This window comes from Zeugodacus cucurbitae, chromosome 6, assembly GCF_028554725.1.
Source record: "Zeugodacus cucurbitae isolate PBARC_wt_2022May chromosome 6, idZeuCucr1.2, whole genome shotgun sequence".
NCBI classification, from domain to species: Eukaryota; Metazoa; Arthropoda; class Insecta; order Diptera; family Tephritidae; genus Zeugodacus; species Zeugodacus cucurbitae.
This window is the reverse complement of record NC_071671.1, coordinates 68,174,081-68,199,077: the sequence shown is the minus strand read 5'-3', so window position 1 is coordinate 68,199,077 and position 24,997 is coordinate 68,174,081. Positions and strand designations below refer to the sequence as shown.

The following is a 24,997-nucleotide window of genomic DNA, read 5'->3' as shown; positions in this document are numbered from 1 at the left end:
AAACCATTTTTATCGTTTACACATGTGTGCCACCCCTTTTGTGATGGGTGCCACAGCTCCTTTATATGAAAATAATACAATCCTGGTTATAAAATTACTTTCCTGCCAACACATACACACAAATGCGTAATAAAATCTACAAAATGAGCCAAGCGAAATAGGAAAATTCCACAACACAACAGAATATAAATTGAATTAATGCGAATTCCCGCAGCTATAAATTGTTGTACTTGTTGTTGTTTTAAATATCGGGTGGCAGGATGTTTGCGCGCCACCATACGCACAGTTGCTCATTAATTATGCGCAGGCGCGTCGAAGGATCGCATGTCCGAGCGCACACATAGTGGATGGACAATGGACAGCGCAGTGGTTAAACCGGAATTTCAAGCTTTCATTTTCATATTAAAAAAGCAGAAAAGTAAACAACAAATGTCTCTTTTTAATGTGCCACTGATGTAGCAAGGATAACGGACAACACGACAGCGGAAGGATACCTTTTTGCAGCGCCGTAAGGATAACTAATGTAGACCTAGCGAACCAACGGTCCATAGCTATTTGCGTGCATGGGTTTGTGTCTCTGCAGGAATGTGAGAAGTTGCAAGAACGTGAGAAAGCTTTCAATTTGGCGACAGCTTACGAGACTTGGACAGCCGCGCTTGCAGCTGGTCACCTATAACATGATTCATTTGCCAAGAGCCCTTTAAAATCCACATTCGACCTCGAAGTGACCACTCCGCACTCCTCCCCACAACCTCACCATCTTGAGGTCCACCACAAAACTCAGGCAGTCAGCGTTGTGGCATGTCCGTTTCATACGCGATCAGTCAATCTCGAGCCGGATTAATGTACCTCGAATGCGCTGTCACTGCAACTACTGGCTAGCATATGATCTGCGCTCACTCTGCCAGCGCGCGCTATGTTGGCGGTAATCAACTTCATAGTTACAACTCTTGCCGTCTCACCGCCAGGCCGTCCGCTCTGTACTGCACTTCGAAACGCTAAAGCTCAGCCGACATTCTGACATTTGGCGAGCGCAATGATGCAATCAGCGGCAAATGGTTGGCTGGAGGTGGTGGGCGTTTGGCCGCTAACTGCAGCTGCTGCTGCTGCGCAGTTATTTATTATGATAGGCAAGCACACACACACTCATACACATTCACACTTACAGATACATATGAGTAGCTGCAGTCATAAGCGCATGTGGGTTGCTTACCGCAGCAGCAATAACAACAACACTGAGATATATAAATATTCACTCGTTCATTCATTCGTTCAAGTGTCTGCTGGAGGTCAACGGCGAATTACATTCATAGCCTTTGGTTTATTGCCCCCTCCGAGCGCATAGCATTCGCAAAAGCTTAGATTTTTATTTTTGGACAGCTGCAGTGCGGTACTCCTATATGTATCAGTATGTGCGTGTGTTTGTCTAACAGTTTATGTGTAATTAAAAATGTTATAAAAGCACTAAAAGTATTAAGAAAATGTGTGACGGCCATAGGCTACTTCGCCGTTTAAACGCATTCTCACAAACACATACACACATGTACATATCATATAATACATACATACATACGAGTATGTACGCGCATAGCTGCATGCATGTGAACATATTTCTAAAAATTTGATTTGGGTTTTAATGCAAATTTTCATTCATTTATTTCTTGTTTTTCTTTTTTGTTTTGTTGTTTTTGATTTTGTGATTATGAGTTTTGGCTTTGAAGCGGCCATAAACTTATTTCAAATTTAATTACATTACTTAGCTGAGGTTAATTGGAGTTTAATAAGAATAATGGCAACAAAAGAAAAACTTCATGGCATTCGCCTTTTACGACTGTAAATTTGCTCATCGCTGTTACGCAAATGTAAAGGAAGATGTTGTAATAGCGCACTACAACAACAATTTTTTAATTAAAATTTGCCAATCAAATTTTAAATTTTTATTTTCAAATTAATACCGTTATGCGTAGTGGTTCTTTCAACTAAAAATATGTCGCTTTTTTGGAATGCTGAATGGAAGTTTAATAAAGAAGCCAGTTGAGGCTTATACTAGGCGTTAGTCTCACGATCAAAATATTGTCAAACAGCTCTTGGATGCTGTATGTTCAAAAAATAACGTGTTTTTATTGCTTTTGAAAAAAATCACTCACTTGTCTAAATTAATGCTGTCGCCTCCAAAATAGTGCCCATTCGATATCATGCATTTATGACAGCGCTTCTTGCAATCGTCAAAACACTTCTGAAACTTGATATTTGGGATTGACTTTGACGGTCCTTTAAGATTCTCTTTATTTTTGGAAATAGAAAAAAGTCACACGGAGTCATATCTGGTAAATATGGAGGCTGTGGTAATCGTTACATATTTACGGCCAATAATTCACGAACAAGTAACGAAGTTAAGAAACGAGAATCGCCAAATTCGTAAAAACACCTCTAAGCTTAGCTGCTGCTAAAGACAAAGTAAGCAATGAATACAGTTGAAAGTTTTATCGCACTTCAAGGATTGACAATTCGACTCTCCAAACCCGCGAAATTTTGAAATTCTCGTTATTTTTTTAACACACCTCTTCTCCTTCGATGACAAGTCGCGAAATTTAATTAAATACAGTTCAACATAGCGAAAACGTTGAATAAGGTGACAAAATCACGATCTCAAATAGGCACACCACTGATTGAAGAGCTCAAAAGACCTGAATGAAATATTGAACATACGAAAAATGTGTACCCGATAGGTGTCGCATTTTCTTACTTCGAACAACAAGCGGAACCATGAAAATATTTCACAAGAGTCTTTAAAGCTGTTTAAGCACAATACGAAGGAGTTTCTGGTTCGTTTCATCGACGAAACATAGAACCTCCAACGCAACTGAGGAGTAACAGTCAAAACAGCAGAGACTAAGGAGCAGTCAAAATAATGTATTTCAACAATCGAACCTGATCCAAAGGATCATTAAAAATGTGATGGCAACCGATCTTCATCGACTACCTGGGGTACAGAACCACTCCATTTGATGAATAAAAAAGGATCTTTCACTATGACAATGATCCGGCTCACCTCTCTGTCATTGCGGAGGTCCATATTAATCGCATTATCCACAAAATTTACTATTTATCGCTAGAGATATTATATAATTATTTGAAAAAAGAAACTACCCAATTGCTATTTTCATATAGGCCAAGACCCAAGTTGCCTAAGCTGTTTGGAGGAAGGCGAACTTCCTCCTCCAATGTCTAGCTTCGGCGAATACAGCAAAGTGATTGGAATCGATATTAAGAAATTTCCAGCAGAGTCGAAGCGGTTTGTGGAATCATGAGAGACTTGCGGTCCGCTAGGAGTATTTGGGTGCCACAAAGGACAGTCGACGCCATCTAAATGAGATTCCCTGCAGTTGTGGTCTATGTAACTATCGGCCTAACCTAACCTAAAGGATGTCCTGTAAAACGTTCAAGACTATGCCTTCATATCCTGGAAGTGAAGACAACTTATATACCTAAGTTACATTCACAGTTGGCCAAAATGGAGCATTATGTTCCTGATTTCATGGGTTTTCAATGATCACGTGAGGTTTTGTAAGCAGTTTTGGTAAAGAAAATACGGACGATCTTTTTCAATTACGGAGAAATACACATCACCAATTATCTCTAATTTTTGACATACTTGTACTAAAAATATAGTTTTAAGATCATTACATATATATTAATATATATAAATACATACTGTATAGGTATAGATAATAATATGTAAATAGAAAAATATCCAACTGTAATTGCAAAAGAGAAATCGATAGGTGTCTGCATTAACCCCGAAGCCACATTGATTAAAATAAATCTGTGTATGAATTATGCTCGCAACCCCACCCTAAAGCACACCACACCTACTCGGCCACACCACCACTTAGAGCTTAGTAAATCAAAAAAAATTGCAGCAAAATAATAAGTACTTGCACGATTTATATTTCCAAGCAATGCCATTTTATTTTATCACCTGCAAATCGCATATTTATGCCATTTCAGTGGCGGAGTGGCGGCGGCGACGCATCTAATGGCGGGAATTTAGTGTCACATTAGCACCAGTGACGGGCGCCACCCAACGCCAAGCAGCAAAGCGACCAGTCAGCCATACCGCTACATTAAAAATGGTCATTGGTGAAGTGTTCGTGCGCACCGTTATATACATCCGACTGTACATACATGAGTTCGCACGACTGTCCCACCGTTTTCGTTGGTGCGCTTGGCTGGGGCTAAGCGCGCTTGTCGTCGTGCTGCCGCGAGCTATTTGTCAATAAGCTTGGCGTTAAGGGTGACCGGTAGGCAGGGGGGTGATAGTCCCGCAACGCCACACATTGGATGACAGCTGCGACGCAATTTAATTGCTCGTGCAAAAGTAAATATATACTCGTATGTATTATATATTGAAATGGCATTTTTTCTCGAGTGAATTGTTCGTTTTCGAAGTGCACTTTTTGCTTACGCTTCAGCCGTGCCGTTATGATTATTTATTTTTTATTATGTACAGTGGCACCTTTTCATTTGCTCGCACTTTTTCATGCAGTTGGGTCGGACAACTGCCAATCGGCGTTGAGCAATGGAGCAATGGATGTGCTGCTTTATTTAGATTATTTGTTTAGTTTCATTAACATTGAACTGCTCGCACTTAAGTGAATAAGCAAGTACGCTTTACATACTAGTTCATGTTTAAATAAGAAGACGTATCTAAACAAATGGAAGACCATCAAATATATTATTTTTAAATGAGAAATATATTATCACTGAATGGATCCCATGATATTGCGTAAAACATTAAAAAATAAATCGAAATTATTTCTTCGAAATGACTCATTTTTCGTATTTAAGTGAGTTTATATAAAACCAACTTTAAATGTAAAATTTATAACTTCAAAAACCCTCCAGATCCTCCAGATGTAAGATCAACTATATGAAAATTAAGAATTTGTACTTGTTTTCTTCTTCTGGCAGGTCTTTAAGCACTTAGTTTTTCCATTGTATGCCCTTGCTTCCGTTGTCCACCCATGGTTATCGAATCAAAGGAGCTTTTCATCGTCTTCCATACATACGACATGGTCCAACCAGCGCATTCGTTGGATTATTATGCGCTTAACTATATTCATATCACCATAGAGCTGAAACAGTTCATGGTACCTTGTAACGCGAACGGCTCCAAAGATCTTGCGGAGAACAGTTCTCCCGAATACTTCAAGTACATCTGTTGGTAAAATTAATTCTGCGCTTGATCTCCAGGCTAAGATTGTATGTGGAATTTATGCTGGTACCGAGGTAGACAAAGTCCTGCACTTTCTCAAATCTATAGGTGACAAAAGTGACTTATGTATTTATCAAGACGAGAGGAATCTTTGAGAATGACCTTTGTACTTTGTCTTATCTTCGTTCATAACAAGTCTTCTTCTTCTTCTTGACTGGCGTGGACACCGCTTACGCGGTTATAGCCGAGTCCACAACTATGTCTATGTCGTCGAATAACATATACAGCTCATCATTCCATCGTCTGCGGTATTTGCCGTTGCCAATGTTTAAGAGCCCGTAAATCTTTCGCAAAGCCTTTTTCACGAAAACTCCTAGTGCCGTTTCATCGGATGTTGAATCGTCCACGCTTCGTCCATAAAGTAGGACGAGAATGAATGTGTTTACCATTAATAAGTAGGGGGTGAAGACATTAGATGTGGAGTTTCTAAATAGTTTGACCAACGGAGTTACAATGTTGTGGTGATTTAAAAGAGATTTAAGAGTCCTAGAGAATCGACCAAAAGTGAGTCTCTTAGCCAATGCTACCGCAGTACCACTTATCTCTGTGGGTCTATATATTTTCTATACTTCGAAATGTTTTTCTTCATTTTTGGAGACTTTACAACTGTTGATCTAATATTCGTTGTTTATTTTATTCAAATTGCGTGTCTAAATCAAATGTGGCGTAGGTTTCGTCTACAACGATGCGCCCATATAGACATACCAGGAGCAACGCTGAAACAACCAAACATATGTGTAGATATCTGTCAGTGGCTTTTCATTGGCGTCTTTCGCTCCAATTTCCGCACTTCAAGCATTATTCGGTGCATTTGATTGCTACGGCAGCCAGCAGTTTGGCATATCGAAATTGTAGCAATTTGTTCGAATGCGCAGCAGGGCGCATGCGTTGTAGGAACTTGTAGGTACAGCAAGCAACTGAGCTTGCAGGTTTGAAACTACGCACGGTCCGATCGTCCGTCCGCGCAACCACTATCGACCATGTCAATCTGGTTATGGGTACATGGCCACGCAGCGGGCCACCCCAGCCGGAGTCCAATTGATCGTCGGTGTCGCGCAAGTGGCAGTCAGGCGGTCAGCTACCGTTGCAGCGCCTGGATGTTGCCGCCGATAATTCGGGCACGAAATGGTAAAACCAAAACCCAAGGCAATTGCATAATCCACAACGCGCGCACAGCAGCATTGCATGTTGAATGCGTTAAGGATGCGCCAAGCGTCCGCGTGTGGTGAGCGACAGGCGCGCGGTGCGGCGGACAGTTGAAAAAGGCGAGCAACAGAGCAAACAAAAGTCGCGGCGTGTCGTATGCAGTAGCCGCTTACAAGCGCCGTTTTTCATGCACAGTTCATTTTATTGTTGTACGATTTTTTTCGATTATCTGCCGCTTGTCGTTTTTATTGTAGTAATTTCTTTCGCACAATTCGCGCAATCGTTCGCGGCCAACACAGTTGCAGCGGCAGCGACATGAATAACAACGGCAACAACGCAATTCCATGTAAGTACAACCAACGCAACATCACTTGCGCTGTTGCAACGCCGCATGTTGCAAGCAATCCCTGCCTCAAAGCGCGCGTGTGTGATTGACTTTCCTACGAAAAGTTTTGCAAGGAAAATGGCTGCGCCGTAGCACAGCGTCGCGCTGGCAATTGTACGCAATAATTTTCGTGTATTATTTCGTTGCGCGGCAATTAATCAAAATGGACACTTGCGAATTGCGTGCCACCGTTCAATTAATATCATTTTTTGACTGCGCGCCTCAATGTGTCTTGTTGCTGTGTGCGCGGAATTTTTTCGTTGGTCTATGCGCGTATTTTTGTTGCTTTTTTGTAGTTGCATTGTTCGACTGCTTTGTACAACAATTGGTGTTCGTGTCCTTTGCGGAAGAAATCACGCAGCTCAACTATTCTCAGTCAAGCGGTGTAAGAGAGCGCACATAACCTAGAAATAAATCATCTATAGTCTTGAACTACGGATGTCGCAGTACATTTGGTTACAATTCCACGTGAATCACGAGATTTTTTAATTGGCGAATCCGTTATTCAATTTAACCTCAATGACTGTATCTCTCGTTAATGAAATTGTTGATGATGTTTGAGAACTCCCAAGCACATTTACTGAAGACCTGTCTGTATGAACAATTGTACTCTAGCCGCTTAACGCAAGTTGGTACAAGGTTTGAGATTTCAAAGTCCCTTCAATTAATACTAAGATCGTTTCCAGTTCCCGAGCAATATCAAATAATTATTTGCCAAAGGTGTCCTAAAACATGGAGGACCCACCCAAAGTATATTATATTTGAAATAGCAGAGGGTATGAGTAGGACTATCATTTCCTTACTAAAGCTTAGTACCTCAGAAGATGCAGCGATTTCTCAGCAGTATATTTACTATAATGGCATACTTGGCATACTACTGCAAAAGTGGTAACTGATCCTAACGGTCACTGTTAAAAGAGCAAAGTCTTCTGTCAGCTCAATTTCTACTTTACCTCTGTGTACTGATACCCAAATTATGTAGTCCATACCATTTATTTTGGTTTCGGTAGATAGTAGGTAGTGGTTAGCCCTCTGCATCCGAGCCTGGATTCGGAACTGCTGGTATGCCTCTTAGCTGGCTGAGCATAGGTTGGCAGAGACTCGTTTGCATTTAACAGGGGGTACCGCGGGAGGCGATGTTGACATTTGGAAGGGATAGAGTTCGGGTGCTTTTCTGAGATTCAGACCCGAATCTCTTGGGAACGTATTATGTATTTACATCGTTAAAAATGAGGTTTCCTCTTTCTCTATAAGGTATGGAATAATTATGCCGGAATACTAAAAAATGAATACCAACAAATATGAAAATTATAGATAGATTTGTGAGATCAGTAATTTTTGGATTTGACACCGATAATAATTTTGACGGCCAATTTCCCATAGTTCTCTTTCTCTGCTTGCCTCTTATTTAAAGGTGAAAAAACGGACTATGCTGAATTAAAATATGGGTCCCAAAAGCTCAAAAGCTTCACCCTATGAGTATTTCTAAATAAATTTGGGACGAAACAAGAGTTACAATTTTAAGAACCGACCCAAATACGTAGAGAGTCGTAGCTCTAATCAAAAAGCTGAAATCTTATTCCTAATGGAACTTTACTTCTGCAAAGCTAATTCTCTACACTTAAGCGCAAGCAACAAACATATCTAACAACGATCTTACGAAAATTTGCCTATCGCATGCAACATTCGAACGCCCAAGGGCCAACAACTCGCCTAACGAACATTGATTTGACGGAGTCAAATCTCGCCATTTGCAGAGGTTAATGTGTGCAACAATGATGCAGACAACAACACAAAATCGACGAAAAATTTGGCCGATAAGGCACAAAATGAACAACAACAACGATGTGTAGTGACAAAAGTTTAAATAACAACAAAAAATATTTTTCACCAACCAAACCCCGGTGAGCATGCTTCCGCATTGTAGATGTCCAAAGCGGCACTAAACGACCAAGGCGAATATATTCTTGAATGTGTGTGTGTTCAAGCGCATACGCGGGCAGGCGCAAATTATTGCAGATGCACACCACACCATTGCCATTGTTCGCTGGTTGCAACGCGCTGCGCTGCGTCTCTTGCCAAATACGGCGCAACGAAACGATGCTGCAACGCGACGCAATGCGCAATTCGCAATCTTGATGAATTTCACTGTGATGACCAGCGCCATTTATCACTGCCTTAATTGTGCGCGCCAACAACAACAACAACAGCAGCATCATCGGCAACAAATCGAAGCGCGTCCAGCGGCGCGGTGTGGTGTGTTCCGCAATGAGTTGAGGGGTCAGTTAGTGGCTGTGCCTGATGGAGGCGCTGAGGATGAGTGAACGCGTCATACTTACATAAATGACAGCACTTCAGCGAGGTAATTGAAAATGCAATTAGCCGACTACGCGCATCGCGTTGATATGCGCAAGCGGGCCGGCCAAGAGAGGCAACGGCGTACAGGTGAAGACCAATAAGCTGGGATTGGTGTATTTTATGGGTGATGTTATGTGCAAATGGCATGGCGCAATCGTTGACTAGAGTGCGGACGCGGCAAGTCTTATGGTTAATCTTCTGCGGAGGTACTCAGTGGAGGAAATTCTAAATTTGCTGTTTCTTGATTAACGTGTGCAAAACAAATACAAATACACCAAGTCTAACTGAGTGCGAAATAGAAGAAGAAGCAGCAATTGCAATAGCTTTCGGAGATTAGACGCCTAATTTTCAGTCATTTGCATGTTTTAAGAGAGGTAAAGGCAATAGAGTTATGAAAGGAGTTGTGAATAATTACTAAATCGAAAGATGGCATTAGGCGCTGCAGCTGAAAAATCCATCAAGAGAGAGCACTGGGTTACGTTTCTACTTCTAGAACGAATCATTGATGACCACTAACTTGAGGAGTTATTTTATAGAAAGATTTATAGATCTTCCAAACACATCTAAGGTTCTCACCGATTTAATTATCATAGCAAAGACGTTCGGGAAAAAAGTAGGAACTGTACTTATGTGGTACGTTCGAGCAATAAACTCTTTGGATACCAAGCTGAACCTTATTTTTGAACCCTTTCTACACTCTATGTAGCTTTTTAGAAACTAAAGCAAAAATTTAGTCCGATCTCGGATCATTAACGAACTTCGAGAGATTATCGTTATTATTAATGTTTGAGAGCTTTCCTTTCTTCTCTTTTCTCAAGAAACATATTTGTATCTGAGTATAACATCAAACAGAGGTCAATGACGACCCTCAGTAGGTTTTAGGCGCTTTATGGATTCTTAAATTTAAGTGAGGGGGTAAATTTTTTTTGAATCAGTTGACTGTCCTCAATAGTCTAATTGTGTTTCCTTTTGTAGAACAGCCATCGAACCTAACCTAATCTAACCTAACATATAACATCAATCACTGAATTATATCTAAAATTTATTTCAAAACTACTTAAATCCGTTAACACACATTTCCCAACAAATTCTACTATTCAAAGCAAAGCGCACACTTTCTCTCTTTTAAGTCCTTCTTGTAATCGCCCATTCACCGCTAACAAATGTTGACAACAGTCCATTTGTGCAACGCCATTGAACCCATAATTATTCAACAAAGCAAAACCATGCGCCTTCGAGGGCCAAACTCGGTGCCATTCATCAGCGGAGTGTACAGAGGCCAGGCCACCAGAGGCATACTTGCGGTGTGTCCGACGCGAAATGCTCGCTTCCCTTAAATAGATTTATAATGACGACCAATTAATCATTGTAATTAGCGCTTGGCAAACTGCAACGTTCAAAAGTAAAGACTCCTCTCACTACGAAGACGACAATGGAGATGGATACATCGCTTTCAAGAAATTCAAAATGACACGGGCGATCTTTGTGCAGCAATGCAGAGAAATCGAGATGGTAAAAAGCCGTAAAAACTATACAGAAAATTACATAACGGCATCAGATTTGGTGATTGGCAGTGCACTTATTTTGTTAGTTTCTCGTCTAAGTTATAGTTCCTGAAGGGTTTGTGAAATAGGACTAGGTTTTATGTATATAAGAACAGAAATGTTTGTTTTGAATTAAATATAGTTAACCCAGAAACATTGTATACACTTTAATTTTTGAATCCCAGCTCCATCTATCGTAAAACATATACTTCGTCGATATAAGAGGTATGTGTAGGAGGCTGTCTTCATCCGTATCTAGTAGTTTTGACATCATGTCAGTGCTCATATGCCATCTCCGTGAACACCGTCGCGGGAATCAACCAACAAACTTAACGTAACCTATGTTCCAAGAGCGGAAGACCATAAATAACCAACCCAGCAACGTTGTGGAGAAGATTACCACTTCGTAGATACTGAGCTCGACCACAGTACCGGAAGGCAATTGCAAACCTCCGATGTATTTCTATTATGAATACCATAAAGAGGTATCTAACTAAGTGTCTCATATTCAGTAAGGCGCGCTGTGGGGATGCATAGAGCCAAATATAAAGATCGAGGAAGAATTTAATGGACGGTCAGCTTTCGAAAACAAGGAGATAATGAAAAATATAAGTTTAGTCGTCGGATTGGCTCCGTAAGTATGAAAGGAGGACAGATACAACATGCTGACTTCAGTCCGACTCGTTAAAAAGCGAGGAAAATAATCGACAAACATAATGACAATTAGTCTACCGCAAATAAGAGAAATCTAGAAATTTAAATGAAATACAAAATTGCTTAATCCGCCAATTTCCATTAATTAAAATACTTCAAGTACAGAGAAAATGTTTACCGAGCTCAATTAATGGCATAATTCGTGTAGAGAAATCTCTAATTTGAAGTATCCCACCACAAGTCTAATGCTTAATTCATCAAGCGATTATAATAATAGAAACAACTGCGAAGTCAAATCAGTCGCGTTTGGGCAGAGCACTGCAACACCCGCCGCGTACGTGGACCAATCGAGCAGCAACTGGCTACTAGCTTGTCGCTGGCACTAAAAATTGCCTTAACGGCACAATGATTGTGCACGCACGGGCACTCACTTCACTCCAACAACTCGCCGACTGCGGCTGTCCCATTGTCCGACTGCCTTTCAGATCATTAGAAAGCGCCAGCTCGCAGGAGCATTATATATGACATGACAATCGGACTGCGCGCTTCAAGCCGCCGCCGCTAAAACGGGCGGGTGGACAAGCAAAGTGCCTGTGGGCGCGCTGGTGGATGCGCCACCGGAAATGTGCGGACACTTGGACATGCTGACCGCCAGAGTCGCAACCGAATTACGCTAATGAGGCCTTGTACGCGCGCGCTTCAGAATAAAGTCACCGGCGGCGGCGGCTGTGGCAGCACAGATTTTCCACCAATTCAAATGGTGCGATCAAGCGAGTGGCGGGGCGGTGTGATGGCACGTCCAAACGTTGGCAGCCAACGAGAACGACGACAACTGAATTTACAATTCAATTGCGAACGAACGACGAATCGCATTACAAACGAATTGTATCGAATATTTAAATTTCGAGTGAAACAAAGTAGAGCATAGTGACGGCGGCAGTGGCATTGATTGTAAGACATGTCGCGCTGTACCGCTCCACCGCCGCCGCAACAGTAGAGATCAGCGCTGTAAGTGCTGTGGTGGCGTTGTGGTTACATTCTTATGCAATTCACTTAACAAGCAATTGCAACTCAAAGTATAACAATAACAACAACATCACCGCCAGTGTTGCTGTCTTTCGGTCGCTTGTCTGATTTCCAGCAGCAATGCTTTTGTTACCGTTTATTGAGATTAAGCATTGTTCTCATTACGTTTTTGAGTTGTCCTTGTTGTTGCTGTAGCATTTGTTCTTTGCATTACAACACACATACACACACATGACTGCTCGTACATCTGTCATTATGTCAATTTAGGAAAAATGTTTGCAACAACAAAACTTTGCTCTCAACCTGCCGCCGCCGTCGCCACCGCCGCGCAAGGAGCCACTGCGCCGCAGCGCTGGGAGGCAATTATGTCATTCCAATGCGACCACTACCGCATTGACAGGCAACAGCGCACAGCAACCGCAACAACAACAACAGCAATAATAATTGTGCGCGCTGTAGTAAAAAGCCAAAAATGCTTATAATAATAGCGTGGTGCATGGCGCGCTGCAACAACTGCGAAAAGCATTGTCTTCAGCTGTCTGCGCGTTGTCGTCGCATTCCGACGCAGCACCGCTTGCGCTCAAACCGAAAGAATAATTTGCAATTCTTTAACTTTGCTCCAGTTCCACTCGCGGCATGCAGAGCTCTGACCAGCGCTCAGCCCAGCCCAGCGCAGTATGGCTAACTCAGCTAACTGTACATATATATTTATTTAACTCGAGTGTAAGCAGTAACAAAATTATTGACAAAAATGGTAGTCGGTGTAATTCTAAGCGTGCCTCAATGGGCGCACCGATCAAGCGATATTTGACACTGACGTCCTTTGCCGTGAATGTCGATTTGAATATAAAAATTAATTGAATGAATTAATTTCTATAGATTAAAGCCGATTTTTGTTTAAAGCATTTTTAATTATTTTTGGTCTTGCAGCATTAGTCTAATACTCTCTAGTTTGTTCACCAAATGGTTCTTTGTTGTTGTCCATCTGGCCATCATCCCATATGTAAGCTATAGCGACAGAGGCGCAAGAGGTCCCAATTGGACACCGGTTCTTTGCGATGCCACATTCTTCACAAATTTGTTGAGAATCTTTTCAAGTCAATTCATCTGATTCACCAAAGTTTGTGCTATACCGAATCAGTCTAGCAAAAGCTGTACAATTAAGTAGTCGTTGTAATCTCAGATTCTTCCATTCAATTTCGGTAGTTTTCATCCGACAGGATGTTCAGCCTCACTACAGTCAGTCCATTGGTCAGTGTCCAGTAAGGACCTATCATTGCGTCGAGCTGAATCTTGTAAATAGTTTAGTAGATCGTCTGCGATTCACACTGATGAGATTGTGGCTACAATGTCTTTACGCCGAAAAGTCATCGTCTCAGCAGTTTCCGTTTCGCTGTGGCATGAAACCCAAACGAGTCTGATACTCAAGTAGCTTGAGGCTCCTCGACGTAATAATCCAAGTTTAAAGGGAAGCAGTCCATGTAATCGAGGATTTCTGAATGTTCCTTCCTTTCTTGGACCTTTTATATACCTATCCTCTCAGTCGAATAGACACCTTCGCAGCATTTCATACTCCATAAAACAGTATACACTTGACGACGGTATCGTAAAGCTAAGGAACCATCTTGATTAGAGGCACATCTCTTCTCAAAAGCCAAAAGCCATGTTTGACCACCAGTGTGGGGAGAAACTTAATTTCAGATACTCTGTATGTATCTCACTTTGACATCAATTCGATCTTAAGAGAAAGCTTGTGGCTGCTGCGCTTTGCTTTGATCTTTTGATTGCGGGCTGATGGCCAGAGATGATTTTGAAGATACTAATTTGAACAACATAATCACAAACACAGTTATGAACAACTTTACAGCTCATAAAGTGCGCAATCTGACAACGACTTCGAGGGACGACGTTAATTAAGGAGTTATTACTTCTAACGATCTAGCGGTAATAAAAACTAATGTCAAAGCTTTCGCAGCAAAAACCAAATACCACGAGCGCATACCTGTCTCTGCGAAACCGGGATGTATCAATTAATGCGCCTTAAGGTCTCGAATGCGTTTCACCCGGTTTATTGCTCATTTGCTGGCGTTTAAATGAGCGCGCTCATTCATCTGACAAAGCATATTTGCCGCTATAAATTCCCTACACACTTAGCCGGAGTGATTAAATAACGAGGACAGGAAGCGGTAAGTGCCGAGAGTAAGGGACATAACAGGAACTGATGGAAAACCACTTAATTATCTACTTGATGAGGGTTTCGTACAAAAGCTTTGCCGCTATCAAACTGTCAACGATGTTGTTGTTCTACGAGTACATTTACGCAGATGCGTCTTTGCAATTGTGCGTAAATGTCGTAAATGACGTCTACTCATTCCGCTGGTGGTGCCACCAGAGGAAATGCGCGCCGCGCAAGTCGATTGCTTAGTGTAACGATAGAATTAAGTTGTCAAAGTGTCACAGCAATAAGACCGCGCGCGCGTTGTAAGGCGGCAACGGACGACAATGGACAAGCGCGTCAGCGAACTGGAGCAGAAGGGGAAGAGAGGATACAACAGCAGCGACAGCAATTTATATACGTATGTGTATAACGACAGTTGCTTTTAATGTGTCATGTGTCGAAACGGTGGCGCGGTGAGCGCGCTGCAACGCGGCGGATTAACTAAGCGCAGGAGCGATAAATACTCAAATGGCGACGCGGCGCGGCCACATATACTGAGTTAAAAGCCTCTGCTGACGCGTTGATGTTATGGAATTTTTGCATTACGCGCAATTGAGATGCTGACTGAATTCCGCGCGCAAATACATCACTAAAAGCTGGACGCATTTTAGTTGAGTGTTAAAGCGGAGAGTGAGGTATGAGCGGTGTATAGCACTCAAAATCAATTGACGAGACGGAGTGCGCGCGTTTGTGGTCGTCGCATTGAAACGCATTAAGCACTGCAATAAAAACGAAGCGCAAGCATATAAGTGAATATCAAAAGGGAGGCGCAGTGCACCTTTTATATATTTCCAGCGTTAATTTATTCCCCAGTGAGCGTGCGCGCATGCGAGCACCGATTGAAGAGCGACTGCCGCGTTGCGGAAGGTTCCTACCATCATACAATCGACGAACCAACCAAAGCTTCAACTGTCTTAGCCAAGAATATCCGCAAGCAATCTGCTGCTGCAGTCAAGCCAATCAACCAGCCAACATATTTCACTAAAGTCCGCGCGCATCAGCGCTATGTCAGTCAATCCATTTTACCACCCTGCGCAGGATGCGTCGCGCGCGCGTCCTCACATAGCACCGTTTGAAAGCGCACGCAATTGCGCACAATGCTGGACGCTCTTTTAGCCTGGCGCATTAGTTGACACCGCCGCTACAGCCGTTGCTATTACTGTTGCTGCTGCTGATGATTGCTGCCAATGCAGTTATAAAAAACTGGCATAATCTTTGGCGCATTTTTATATTTCCGGCTTTATGGCCACAATTGCTTTATCGCGGCAGCAATGCGCATTGAATGGTTCATTAAAAAGCATTTGCCACAAAACAAAAAAGTTTTATTTTTTTTTTTTGCGCTACTCCTCTCGCATAGCTGAATTGTGGCGGTCATTAAAAATTGATACTCAATCAAAATGGAAAAATGTCCATGCGTTGCGGCGTTATTAAGCGAAAATGTGCACGTGATTGCGACGACGAACGAACGAGTGATGATGATGCTGATGCTTTTCCAACGGCGGTCATTCGAAAAGCTCATAAAGATTTTAACGGTGAACAGGGAAAATTAAAATTTATCATTGCTGTCGAAAATTGCTTCCCTTGATCGATGGATAAAAGGAAAATGGTACTTTTGCGCTCGCTACAAAGTAGTTGAAGTGGCCTTTAATCCGCGCATTTTTACTGTTTTTCAGTTGCGCGCTGTCATAATTGAGCCACACACTTCCCTGATATCTCGCAAAATATTGCTTTCCAAATGATTTTGTGGCTACTTGCGAGCGTGGATCCATAAACCACCAGATATTGGCCTTCGAAAGTAAGTGAAAAAGCAGGAGTCGAAATGAGAATATGTTAGTTGTAGTTGTTGGTGAAAGTACACTATGAGGCAACTAAAAAGTAACACAAAAACGAAACTTTTGAAAAAAATTCGAATCAAGATATTTTCCTTTTAATCTCCAGCTATGGTCCATCTTCTTTAATCCGTCTGAAAAATCCGTTTTCTGAAGGTCTACAAAGGCTAGGCTTCGTCGTTCGACTCACATGTCTTCTCAGTTTATGACATTTTAAGTTTGGAAACAAAGGGACCTCAGTCTGGATAATACGATGGAGTTCGGCGCAATAGTTCATAGCATAATTCATTAATTTGGCTGAGATGACGACGGAGTTGTGAGCCGGATCATTGTGATGATGAAAGAACACTTTATTCTTCATAGTTTTTCAGCAATTCAACGTCTAATCGGTCTAATAATTCAATATAATAGAACGTGTGACTATTTCGACTTCTCTCCGTGTAGTCAATGTAGATCACAGCTTGTGAATGCCATTACACGGTGATCATCCCATTCTTGACCGAAAGCACAGTTTTCGCCTTCCTGGAAGCATAATTTGAAGTGTGGAGTCCAATGTATCGAATGTTCCTTGATCTCTGGTGTGTACCAGTGGATCCATATTTCGTCGACGATCATGTAACGTCGCAAAAACTCTTTCGGATTGAGCTTAAGGTGCAACAAACTCTGCTGTGAAGTGGTCTCAAGGTTACGTTGGTTGTCCAGAGTGAACAAAGGTTACTCTAATCGTACCGTCAGCTTTCGCATGAACAATATTTTATAGAGGATAAGATCTACGCGGTCTACTGTCTCAGTCATCTCATGTACATTCTATCAGCAGTCTTAAAATAGAAGATGCTGGTTTTCTGGTGCATTGGTAGGCGTTTTCGGGACACCTGAACGAAGCTCATCAGAAACCGACGTGCGGTTAAAACTAGCTAAACCAATTTTTAAGTATTGTCATCTAAGCAGAAGATCCCCGAACCACACGATTTTATTGCGCGATTTATTTTACAAAAATAAGAAAGCAAAATTACGAGTCCGATTCGGCTGAAATTTTGGCAATAGCCGTCTACGAGTATATACTACTATTAAATTTCGACGCAGCCGATCATCGTTCTCACGACAGTCGGTTCTACGGAACTGAAAAGGACTCGGATTGTTTTCCGGCCAAGGACTATCAAATCGGTAGCATTCCTCAAAACTATTTGAGTTATGTTTTATGCCGCTACAACAACAACAACGACGAAGTCGATCCAAATATGTAAAGGTTATGTGAAAAGGAGTCTCTTCAAGCACATTAATAAACACCAGTCCACCAATATCGTAACTGAATTTGGTCATAGCGCGTCGAACTATCAAAAAGGAGTTACTAGCACGACAGTGGTCACCTCCACTGGGGAGTAATTAATAAAAGCTCGCAAAATTAATGAATGCGGAAGGTGGCGCAGGAATGTCGCCGATGTGTAACCGATGTAACTGCATGAAAATTAGTTAGAAAGGCATTAGTATTAGCTGGGCAATATATCTTTTTAAAATCGCGCGAGCTAATGACATGCGGGGATTTATTGTGCGTGCGATAAGGAACTACAACGTGCAAATGTACGATTGCACATACACGTGTCCGTACTTAAATGCATGTTGCAACGAGTGTCTGCTTGTTCGGAAAAAATTGTGCACACGAGCTTGTAAACATCTCCATGATTTCGCGCATTTCTACATAAATTACAAGCAAATACATATGTACATATGAATATGCATGAGTGTGTTTGTGAGCTAGCCAGCACCCGCATACGCCGCAGCGTCCACAAGCTGCCACCTGCAACCAAATGAGGACACAAATTAAGCTGCAACAAAAATCAGCAACTAAACCGTCAATGACATGCAACAAGTGTGCGACGGACAGTTACATTTGAAAAAAACTCGCAAACATTTACTAAATCGTAAATTTCGGCTCAAACAAATTCGCAAAGCGAAACAAGATTTATGAGCCAAATTGCATTGCAATGGCAATAAAAGTAAAAATTAAAAAACTTAAATCAATTAATAAAAATATTGACATTTTCTCACCGAAAATGGTCAGTTGTACACACATACATACATACACATTGAAAATATTTTATTTGTATAAGCATGCGCCACCGCCACTTTTGTGATTTAAAAATGCAAATTTCTCAATTAATGCAAAGCTACTTTGATTGAGTGCCGCGCGGCACATAAATGCAAAGCGAAATATTGCCGATAACTGCTAAAATATTTGCTTAATTTTCACATGCGATAGTAAGCGTTTAAGTACATTAAACTGCAACAAGGTTTAAAAACACATTGACTTACTTAGAAGCGATCTTTTGATTTGCAACGAAGTTAGGCAAAAAAAACACACAATATTTGAAATAATTAATGTTAATGTTATGTTTACAATTACACACGTTTTTACAGTAATTATCTATTAAAATAGCAAAACACTGAAGAGCACAGCACTATTTTTCACTTGCAACACACTTGCATCGTCTTCAAACAACTTGCAGTTGCAGTGTGCGCTCCTCCGTGAGCGTTGACGTAGTGTTGTCGTAACGCACGAATTTGTTGACCTGGAATGCTTCATCTTCGTGATAATCTGTGTCGACGACGAACACATCAACCACCTTTTCGATGATGTACTGCTCCTGCAGCAGTACATTTGTTAATAGTAATGGACTGATTTTAATTAGTCCCAGACGCGCCGGACAAACTGTGAGCGGGAATTCACGCTGTTCGCCTGGCGCCAATTTGCCAATGTCAAACTCCGCGGCACCCGTATAATCGCAACCAAACTCCAGTGGTGCTTCTAGTTTCGCCAGCAAATCCATTGTGCGTTCGGCAGTGTTCGTAACACGACACACAAATGTGAAGGGTTCACCGATTTTGACAATATTCTGCGCATCGATTACTTCAAGTCGCACGTCCTTGTATTCGAAGGGCTGTAAAGAAGTATCTAAGATTAAATATAACTTTCATTTCATTAAAAGCGCGCAATAAATACCAAACGTTGCAGCTGACTGGTTTGCAAACGTCCCTTTTCACCGAGATTCGAACGCCACACGATATCTAATTTACCCACATTGTTAGCTTGTCGTAAAGCTTTGATGTCTTTTGCGATTTCGGCTTTGGGCTAAGGAATGTTGTTTATAATAATTATTTTTAATAAATATATGAACCATGTTATACCTTTATGCAGTACAAGAATTGGCAGCTATTGTTTGGTTGCAACATATTTTTAGAAGAGAACACTGACTCGCCATTCGATAAGGTATTCAATGGCGTGACGGTGTAGTGTTCCGAACTGTCCAGCTCTACTTTTTCAAGACAAAATGGTCCCGTTGTTATGTTTTGTATTTGCGCCTCCAAATAGATCTCATCCATTTCGGCATTGTAAAATTTAGTTTTAACATCAAGTGGTTTGAGCACTTGAAATTTGAAGAATTTACGAAAAGATTGTGGAAACCCAGCAGGCGTAGTATAGTTCACTTCACAAACCAAACTGAAATTGTTTAGAGGACGGTATGTAACTTCTTGGCTTCTATTGCATTATTGAGATTTCACTTACATATGTGTGCCAATTTCTTTCACTTCATAGCGTATGACATCGTCAAGCGTTTGTTCAGGCGAAAGTGTTGAGCTTGCTTGCTTTTCATTCATAGGTAAATTAATACGCGTTGTGTTAGATTGTAGATCAGCCTTTACAGTAACACCCTCCACGGAATAGGTAGTGCAGTTGTGTACGCAAATATAGCTGGCAAATGTTTCACCTGTCAACAAAAGCAAAATGAGCACAGTTCTTCAAGCAGTAGTTACAAAAATATTACCCAAGTATATGGAGCCGAAGGATTGTGGCAGTAGCATAAATTGACCTGCTGCTAAGGTTTCCGCACCGGCCACAGTAGTACTCTCGTGCTCTACCATACGACGTCGAAATGTTTGTTGTGGCAAATCCCGATTTTCGCAGGAAATCACTTGTGGACCAATGAGGGTAGGCCTTGTCAGCCTCATCACTAATAATAATGCTTGTAAGTAAAAATACTAGGTGTTTATACATTTACTTACCCTTCAAGGCCAACAAATGTTCACCCTGCTCCAGACTCATTGTAATCTCAATGTTTATTTTTGCACATCACAGGTGAAAATAAAATATAATTTAACTTTTACGCGACTTGATAATGAAAACACCAATATTAAACGTCAAAGATCAAAAGCGAAAATAATTACACGGCCATATCGTATCAAATTTGGTTTACCCAATATTTATAAAAAATTAAGCAAACGGAATTTTTCATATATATTTTTAAAATCTTCCTTATGACACTATTTTAAAAAATTATAACGCATTTGATTTAAAATAATGGTAGCATCAAAAGTTAATAAAATAAAATATTTTCCATATAAAATGTTAAAACATGACTACAATATAATTATTGTGTGGAAGTATTCTGGCAACTCTCTTCAATATCCAAGATGACAACACTAAACAGCTGAGCAAACCGGCAAACAATTTTTTGACATTTCTCATCTCGTTCAAGTCTTGTAAACAAATGATTTGTTGTACATTTCAAAATTAAATACACAATCTGAAAAATATTGTATAAGGCACAACAATGGAGGGTAATGGCGATGAAGAGATTAGCAATCAAGATCCTTTACCACTTGAACGCTCGGGAGTCGTCAGGGAAATCGGCACACAAGCTGTATGGAGTTTGTCATCTTGCAAACCAGGTTAGTACGATTATTTATACGGTTTACGGCCAACCGCTGAAAAGAATTATATTTGCAGGGTTTGGCGTTGAACGTTTGCGTGATAATATTATAGACACTTATTGGCAGTCAGATGGTCAGCTACCACATCTTGTTAATGTTCAGTTTCATAGAAAAACACGTATCAGTGCGGTTTATTTGTACGCCGACTATAAATTAGATGAAAGCTACACACCGTCACGAATTTCACTAAGAACTGGCTCGAATTTTAATGACTTACAAGAGTTACAAAATCAAGAACTTTTTGAACCAACAGGTGAGTTTTGACTGATTGAAAATTGTGTTGATATATAGAAAGCCTTATTGCAGGTTGGACTGCTATTCATGTGGAAAATGGTAAATCACGTCCTGTACGTATATACATGTTACAAATTGCTATAGTGGCAAATCATCAGAATGGTAGAGATACACATTTGCGACAAATACGCATACATGCACCAGTCGAAAATTCGAAGGAGAAATTCACTTCGATCACTTTTAAGAATTACGATAATATACGATAAGGATTTTTATGTAATAAAGTAAGGAAATGAGTAATTTATTGCATTTTTTTTACAAACTTACCGCTAAATTTGTTAAATAAATATCTCGTAACAAAATCATTGCTAATTGCATAAAGTGGAAACGTTTGTGACTGCTCAAGATCACTCAATGTTCTCTGGTGGTAAGCAAGTAGGATCTGCATATCCACACACAAATTCATTATAACACTATAGTTATATGCACTACTTATAATTAATTAATTTCACATTTTGCCTAATTGTATGTTCGAAGAATCTTTGAATTAGACCAACTATATTAACACTTTTCTCAATGTTTATATACGCAGGACTTTCATTCGCGTTATTCAAATTAGACACAGGGTGGTTCAATTGTAGTGAAAATGCGCGAATATCAAACGTCATATATGACAATCATATGATTGTCAATTGCACGCCGGCTATTATATTTTTGTTTAACAGAATTGAAATACATAGATAGTAAATATTGTGTAATCGAGTAAATAACGAATATAGTTACTAAATTAATTAATTAATTGTAATTTAGCAAAATGTGGCCTATTCTAATGGCAATACTCAGGCGAAATGCGGTCTATATAACACTTCCAATTGCTGGAGTAGTAGGATTCATTGGATACAATCTGGAAAACATACTCTCCGATAAATACACACCATATAACAGTAAGTGTATCCAGCGTGCCTAGTGTCATTCCACATCTCTAATAAATTATTTATTGCTATAGAATCCATACTTGAAAATCGCGCTGAACGTTTGGCGGAGGAAGAGCTGGCTGACCCAACACGTGTGGAGAAGCTGAGGCTAAATTCGAATGTTCTGGAAAGAAACCTATCTCCTTCCTTACAGCCAAAGTAATTATTTTAAGATGATACTATTTTAAGTATGGAATGCTCATTTTTACTTAAAAGGTTGTGCGCATCCTGTTTTATTTGATGTAATGCTTTTTTAGTTTTAAATATGAGTCGCGTCTTAATTAAGAGAAAAAATAGTAAATGATATATGTTTAAAATTGCAATATAAAGGAATTTAATATATTTAAGACAAATCCGAGCACCTTATTTCCAATCCATAACTAGAAAACCGCATAACCATAAAATCATCAATGTTTTTAATGTAGATGTGTATGTGAAATGATCTACGAGTCCAGAAGTTATTAAATAAATAGCTATTTCAAAAAAATAGAAACAACAGACTGTGATAAACTCCAGGCAGTTGTCACTTTGTCCACAAGGACATCCCTTGCGGGGATCGAACCCGCGACCTTTGGATTAGAAGTCCAACGCGCTATCCTCTGCGCCAAAGGGACGAATGGTGGAGCGCCGCCGATTTGCACACACAGATATATAGTAGTGATAATCCTTTAGAATAGAATGTACTGCGGCAGACTTCTCATTGTATACAAAATATTTAATATTTAAAGTTGCTAAATTACTTTCAAATGCGAAAAGCTGCTCATCTAATAACACTACCAGATTATAAAAATAAATAATCAGTTTTCCGTGTACACAAAAAACGTATCATTTCATAATGACATCCCTTGCGGGGATCGAACCCGCGACCTTTGGATTAGAAGTCCAACGCGCTATCCTCTGCGCCAAAGGGACAAGTGGTCGGTGGTTGCAAAATGACGCATAGAAATTACTGACACGCCAACACAGAGTGCTCCACGTCATCATTTTCCGAAGTAGGGTGTGTTTACAGAGTAAATAATAGAAATCTCAAACAATGAAGTGATTTTGTTCTAAAAATAAATATTTTATATACGCTGAGTATATTAATAAGGATTATTTACCCAAAACGAAATTACAAACAATTATAAATTATATAAAAATGTAAGAATTTAATTTAGAAAATAAAAGTAAAAATACGTAAATAATAAAAACTGTGGTCGGTCTTAATAACATTCTCAAACTTACGAGTTATCTAGCTATGATGTTCTTAAAATGATGCTTCTAGTAAATTTAACGAGCTTACTTTGATACGCCAAAATGTAGGCAACGTCTACTATACTAATCTTTGATATAAAGGACTTATTGCACGAAATAGTTTACAGATTTTTGTTTTTTGTTCTTTACTATGGTGATTCTAAATGACTAAAGTGTCAAATTTAATTAATAAAGAAAGAAAAAGAAAAAATTGCATTACTTGTATTTGGCGATAAACAAATGACATTTCCTCACTGCATTTGCTTTAAACAACACTTGAATTATGCTAACAAGAAGCGTTTTAGAACCTCAGAGCAGTGATTTTTTTAAGCGTTGTCTTCTAGAACATTACATTTATGTGCAACTTTCGGTCGTATATTTAATACAGCCTCGGTGGCGCAGTAGGCAGCGCGTAAGTCTCATAATCTTAAGGTCGTGAGTTCGAGCCTCACCCGGGGCATTAACTTTTTTACTTGTTGACTTTCCTTAGCGCAAATGTAAATGCGCCAAATAATTCGCAAAGAATTTTCATATGTGCTTGTGTTACTGATTTTTCATGCGCTCAGCACAGCGGCGTTTGTTCTCATTTCCTGCATTTTCATATTCACTGCGTAACGCGATTCTCTTTGCTCTCAAATACATTTTATTACAGATGTGCTCTTCTCTTCATATACATTTTCACCATTCGCCTAAACTATTACATGTTGAAACTTAAATCTATTGAGAAAAAATTAGCTCACATAATACCAATTACCAATTGTTTGCTTAAAATTTAGAAAATCTATAATCAGTTCTATTACAACTGTTGCGCTTCCATGAGTGCTCACTTGCCCATGCGTTGTATGGACCATTCCTGTTGACAGAGTGGACAGCGATTATTCTGTTTCACCCACAGCGACATGCAGCAATGATGGAATGAGTGATTGCATTCTCCCCAAACTACGACACAATCCTGGCGTCCAAGCACCTCACGTTTATTCTCCGCCTGACAGCGTAGACACGCGTCTGAAAGAAAGCACATGAGAGAGATGAGAAGTGTAAAGATGATAAATTACTTATGTAAATGTTTTACAAAGTCATAAATTTACGTTTTAGATAAAATTGCACAGAGTTGATAATAAACTTTTTATATACAAATGTATGTGTGTGTGTACATACAAACAATTATTATATACATATGCATAATATTTGCACTGCATTCTAATTGCCACACAATAGAATATCAGCCAACAAATGTAAACACTTGAGAAAATTAGGGGGCACATTGTGCCATCCCAACTGTATGTCCACCCACCTGCAACGTGCATACATATGTACATACAAAAGTATTTGTATGTGCGTTCGTGTGCAC

General features: G+C 40.2%; 5 protein-coding genes and 3 non-coding genes across 11 annotated transcripts in view; 3 read left to right on the top strand and 5 right to left on the bottom strand.

Moving 5' to 3' along the window:
• LOC105212173 (protein grainyhead) overlaps nt 1-22,058 on the bottom strand; it is a 219,308-nt gene extending 197,250 nt beyond the window's left edge. For all 4 annotated transcript variants that reach the window (XM_011184011.3, XM_054234628.1, XM_054234630.1 and 1 more), the window contains exon 1: nt 21,767-22,058. The gene's annotated coding sequence lies outside the window, so the exon portion shown is untranslated. The remainder of the gene's footprint in view (nt 1-21,766) is intronic.
• On the bottom strand, nt 18,802-20,658 carry LOC105212174 (probable trafficking protein particle complex subunit 13 homolog). Its single transcript, XM_011184016.3, has 6 exons — nt 20,498-20,658; nt 20,260-20,445; nt 20,001-20,202; nt 19,622-19,934; nt 19,437-19,565; nt 18,802-19,374 (listed from the first exon to the last, which is right to left on the bottom strand). Exons 1-6 carry the CDS (start codon nt 20,535-20,537, stop codon nt 18,928-18,930), a joined length of 1,317 nt encoding a protein of 438 aa, XP_011182318.1. The 5' UTR covers nt 20,538-20,658; the 3' UTR covers nt 18,802-18,927.
• Nucleotides 20,918-22,383, top strand: Apc10 (anaphase-promoting complex subunit 10). The gene is made up of 4 exons (XM_011184017.3): nt 20,918-21,163; nt 21,222-21,458; nt 21,512-21,723; nt 22,250-22,383. The coding sequence occupies exons 1-3, from the start codon at nt 21,046-21,048 to the stop codon at nt 21,703-21,705; spliced, it is 549 nt and encodes a 182-aa protein (XP_011182319.1). The 5' UTR covers nt 20,918-21,045; the 3' UTR covers nt 21,706-21,723; nt 22,250-22,383.
• LOC105212172 (small integral membrane protein 12) lies at nt 22,090-23,405 on the top strand. Its single transcript, XM_011184008.3, has 3 exons — nt 22,090-22,182; nt 22,250-22,383; nt 22,446-23,405. Exons 1-3 carry the CDS (start codon nt 22,121-22,123, stop codon nt 22,574-22,576), a joined length of 327 nt encoding a protein of 108 aa, XP_011182310.1. The 5' UTR covers nt 22,090-22,120; the 3' UTR covers nt 22,577-23,405.
• On the bottom strand, nt 22,955-23,027 carry Trnar-ucu (transfer RNA arginine (anticodon UCU)). The gene has a single exon. It is a non-coding gene; the product is annotated as a tRNA-Arg (tRNA).
• Nucleotides 23,253-23,325, bottom strand: Trnar-ucu (transfer RNA arginine (anticodon UCU)). Its single transcript has one exon. It is a non-coding gene; the product is annotated as a tRNA-Arg (tRNA).
• Nucleotides 23,406-24,033: 628 nt separating the features above from the next.
• On the top strand, nt 24,034-24,106 carry Trnam-cau (transfer RNA methionine (anticodon CAU)). The gene has a single exon. It is a non-coding gene; the product is annotated as a tRNA-Met (tRNA).
• Nucleotides 24,107-24,266: 160 nt separating this feature from the next.
• The window catches only part of LOC105212171 (RING-box protein 2), a 43,100-nt gene continuing 42,369 nt past the window's right edge, over nt 24,267-24,997 (bottom strand). Inside the window, exon 2 of the mRNA XM_011184006.3 lies at nt 24,267-24,651. Within this exon, the coding sequence (XP_011182308.1) occupies nt 24,470-24,651 (182 nt within the window). The 3' untranslated portion in view covers nt 24,267-24,469. The remainder of the gene's footprint in view (nt 24,652-24,997) is intronic.